This window comes from Triticum dicoccoides, chromosome 6B (genome assembly GCF_002162155.2).
Source record: "Triticum dicoccoides isolate Atlit2015 ecotype Zavitan chromosome 6B, WEW_v2.0, whole genome shotgun sequence".
NCBI classification, from domain to species: domain Eukaryota; kingdom Viridiplantae; phylum Streptophyta; class Magnoliopsida; order Poales; family Poaceae; genus Triticum; species Triticum dicoccoides.
Genome location: NC_041391.1, coordinates 167,042,044 through 167,045,586, shown reverse-complemented (window position 1 = coordinate 167,045,586; position 3,543 = coordinate 167,042,044). Strand labels below are relative to the sequence as shown.

Genomic DNA, 3,543 nt, shown 5'->3' with positions numbered 1-3,543 from the left:
TAACTTCCATGCTTCAAGTTGTTGTCTTCAAAACATACATAAAAGGCATAGAAAACTAAACAGACATATGCAGGTCTTCCATCTATGTTTGTTAAGACATTAATCTGAAATACAGGATATTGGCACTTGCAACACTATGCAAGTATGGGCTGACAATCCAAACAGCCCTCAATGGCTTAACCACAACTAAACTAGTTACACTCACTATAAGAACTAAAATATAATTTCCTGGACACACAAATATCCCATTGCATATAATGCACAATTGCATCACAAAATATGAACGAAAAAACACAGATTATAACCGAAATAGGCTTTCGCCCAAGCCACAGAGTATAAGCCTAGGCAAGGCCTGTTAGCTGACCAAAATAATGGCAAGCATGACTTAAGCTCAATGAAATCTGCACCTTTCACAGCCTGCACTGCACACTTACTGATACACACAAGAAGCAAAAAAAACGAAACAGCAATGTCCACGGTCAACATTAAAAAAGGACAGTTTCCTCACTCGGTAACAAATGCAGCACAATGTGTCCTACTTGATCCAAAATGAATAGCAAATGCACAAAGAAGAAAGCCGCAACCTGGTGGGGTCAAATCCTGCCCGTAGCGCGAGGCGGAGCTCGTTGCCGCTGACAAGGACGGCGCCGCACCCGAGCCCCCGCAGGAGCTGCAGCACGCTGAGGTTGTTGTTGGCCTTCACCGCGTACCCCACGATTGAGCGGAGCCCCTGGAGCGCCTTGTCGTATGCGGTGAAGTTCCGGACGACCTGCGGCTTGCTGTAGAGATAGAACGGGGTCCGGTCTGCCGCCGCCATCGTGTCCTCCACCCGCACCCCCTCGCAGTAGAGGTGGCCGTCGGCGCCGCGCTGGAAGCAGTGCTTGGGCGCCTCCCCCATGGCCACGCGCGTGGACGGGGAGGCCGTGGAGAGGGAGGCGCGGAGGGGGGCCGCGGGTCCGTGACGGCGGCGCAGCGAGACGGATGCGGCGCGGCTGCGGCTTGGTTGGCTGCCGGGGTTGGGGGTCAGCGAGGGGACGAGGGAGCGGGAGAGGAGGTTGGCCGCCGCCATTGCTAGGGTTTGTGTGGGGGTGGGGTGGGGGTTGGGGAGAGTGGGTTTAAGCCGTTTGGGAATGGCCGACGCGTCAGCTGGATGAAAATAGGTGAGCAGTCCGCCGTCACACTGTGGCCGTCGGATTCACTCAAAGGGCAACTACGGACACTAGAAGAACGCCCGTGCGTTGCAACGGGGCCACATTAACTTTAAGAGTTCAATATTACGACATTGGCGACCTTTTTTACCATCAAATCCTCACGCACACACACTCTCCCTCCCTCTTCCTCACTCTCTATCCCCCTCTCCCTCTCTCTCTAACACACACATATCCATCTTATTGGGTACGGGACCATAATCCATCTATTTCACACATACACGCTAGTGCATAACAATATGGATTATGTGTATTATATTTGCCACCAGAACTGAGGGAATTAATTTCATGTAAATCGACCAGCCACAGCTCCAAGAATACGCGAACGAGGTGGCTCGGGTCGACGTCGGCGCCGTCCAGCACGGGCCTCGGGCCCGCTTCCAAGTGCACGTGCAATGCACGTCTTCACAAATATTATAACCAGATGTGAGAAATCACATGCATAGAAAAAACATTCTGATAGCAATCCAAATACCATACTCAATTGAATACCTAACCTGGACAATACTCTTATTTCTATGCGCCAGAAAAAATGGAATAGCAAATCTAAGTATGCCTACATACGCTCAGATTATATATAAGAATCTTGGGTGAACAATTGCAACAAAGCACTAAGCAGCGATAAATTTAAATAAAAAATCCATTAACTATGCAGGCAGCAGGCTTGTTACAACATAGAGAGATAGGAAAATGTCACCTCCAGTAATGTAGCGCAAAGGAGTGGAACGAAGCATGAATGAGCGGTTGTCTGTTCTTCTCCATGTACATGGATCAGCAGTAGAGGCCAAGTATATAAGTACTTGACCGAACTCCACTCTTTGTGTACGGAGAGCCATGTCACCTTCTCGCCGCTGCAGCATGGGAGGACGGTTGGTTCACGTGACCCTCCAGCTGGGGGATCCATGGTGGCTGACCGTCGAGCTCGAGGCAGAGAAGTTGAGGGCAGTAGTGGCGAGATCCATGCCGGCCAACCGGGCGAACATGAGGTCGTCGGGGAGGGACACATCGGCAAGATCCGGTCACCACGCGATCTGAAGAGCAATAGTGATCTCCACAGGCTGTAGGCCGACGACGTGCTCCATCCCCTGCGATGGGGTGACCATGGCGGTGGCCACAGCTCCTCCTGCTCGCCTCGATCTCGGCGACACACCCTGAGTGTAGGAGGCAGCAACGACCTCGACGAAATCATGGCCTCCATCCCGGAACGCAATCATGTCGCTCTAAATAAATGGATTCAATCATGTGACTCTAATTACTTCGGATTGTTATGTGCACACTAAGCGGGGTGCAGTTAGGAAAGAGAATGTTTTCTAATTAAAGTGATTGAGTGATTTAAGGTAAGGTTAATTAATTTAGATTTGATTTTTAGTGATTGTTAGTAAAGTATGATGCATCTTTAAAATCTTTTATTTGTTTCCTTAAAATCTATTATTTGTTTCCTAAAGAAATTTGCAATAATGGAAGGTATCGGTTGATTTGGATAAGTTAGTAAATTTAGATCCGTGATTGCGTGCACGTTTGGAAAGTGCTGATTTGCAAGGAAAGAGCTGAGGGGTAAATAAACCGGTGAATAAGAAACCAGCATCGAAAAAAATCTACGACGGTTAACCTACGAAAAAAAACCGGACGAAAGCGGTGGGACGAAAAAAAACCTGGAAGCGAGACTACCAACTGCTCCATTAGGAGTAGAGATTTTTAGTTGGACTATTAGTACTATTTTTAGCCGGACTAAAACTAGTCTCTTTTAGAGGCTAAGGCCAACTCCACCGCACGACCCATCTGTGACCCATCCGGTCCGCTTTTGTCCGTTTGAGGTAAAATACGACCCAACGGTAATACTCAAACGGACAAAGCTGTCTGCTGGTGTCCGTTTCAGTCCAACCCAACCCCAAATCCAGACCAAAGTTGGGTCACAAATGGGTCTGAACGGACACAGACGGACGCGCTCCTCGGCCTCTCTCGTCCGCTCGTGTCCGACACTGGCCCACAGGTCAGCGACCCACACCGAGCCCTGCGCCCACCGTTGCCCCGCGCCCGCCGTCACCCTGCGCCCGCCGTCGCCCCGCGCCCGCCGTCGCATGCCCCGCGCCCGCCGCCGCGGCCACCATCGCCCCGCGCCCGCCGCCGTGCGCAGCGGAAGCTCGATACTAGCACTAGCTCCGGGCGAGGGCGCGTCTTGGGGTGCCGGCGCAGGTGGGCGGGCGAGCTGGAGGTGCTGGAGATCTTCCTGAAGACAGCTACGTGGCACCGCGGGCGCCCGGCCGTGCAGGTTAGCGGCGGCGGCCTCACGCACGGCGGCCGCGGCCGCGGCGTTGAGGTCGTGCAGCGGGTCGCC

The 3,543-nt window shown here is 52.1% G+C and overlaps 1 protein-coding gene across 1 annotated transcript in view; it reads right to left on the bottom strand.

Annotated features, from left to right (window-relative positions):
• The window catches only part of LOC119322740 (probable diaminopimelate decarboxylase, chloroplastic), a 5,737-nt gene extending 4,627 nt beyond the window's left edge, over window positions 1-1,110 (bottom strand). Inside the window, exon 1 of the mRNA XM_037596250.1 lies at window positions 585-1,110. Within this exon, the coding sequence (XP_037452147.1) occupies window positions 585-1,069 (485 nt within the window). The 5' untranslated portion in view covers window positions 1,070-1,110. The remainder of the gene's footprint in view (window positions 1-584) is intronic.
• Between the last annotated feature and the right edge of the window lie 2,433 nt (window positions 1,111-3,543).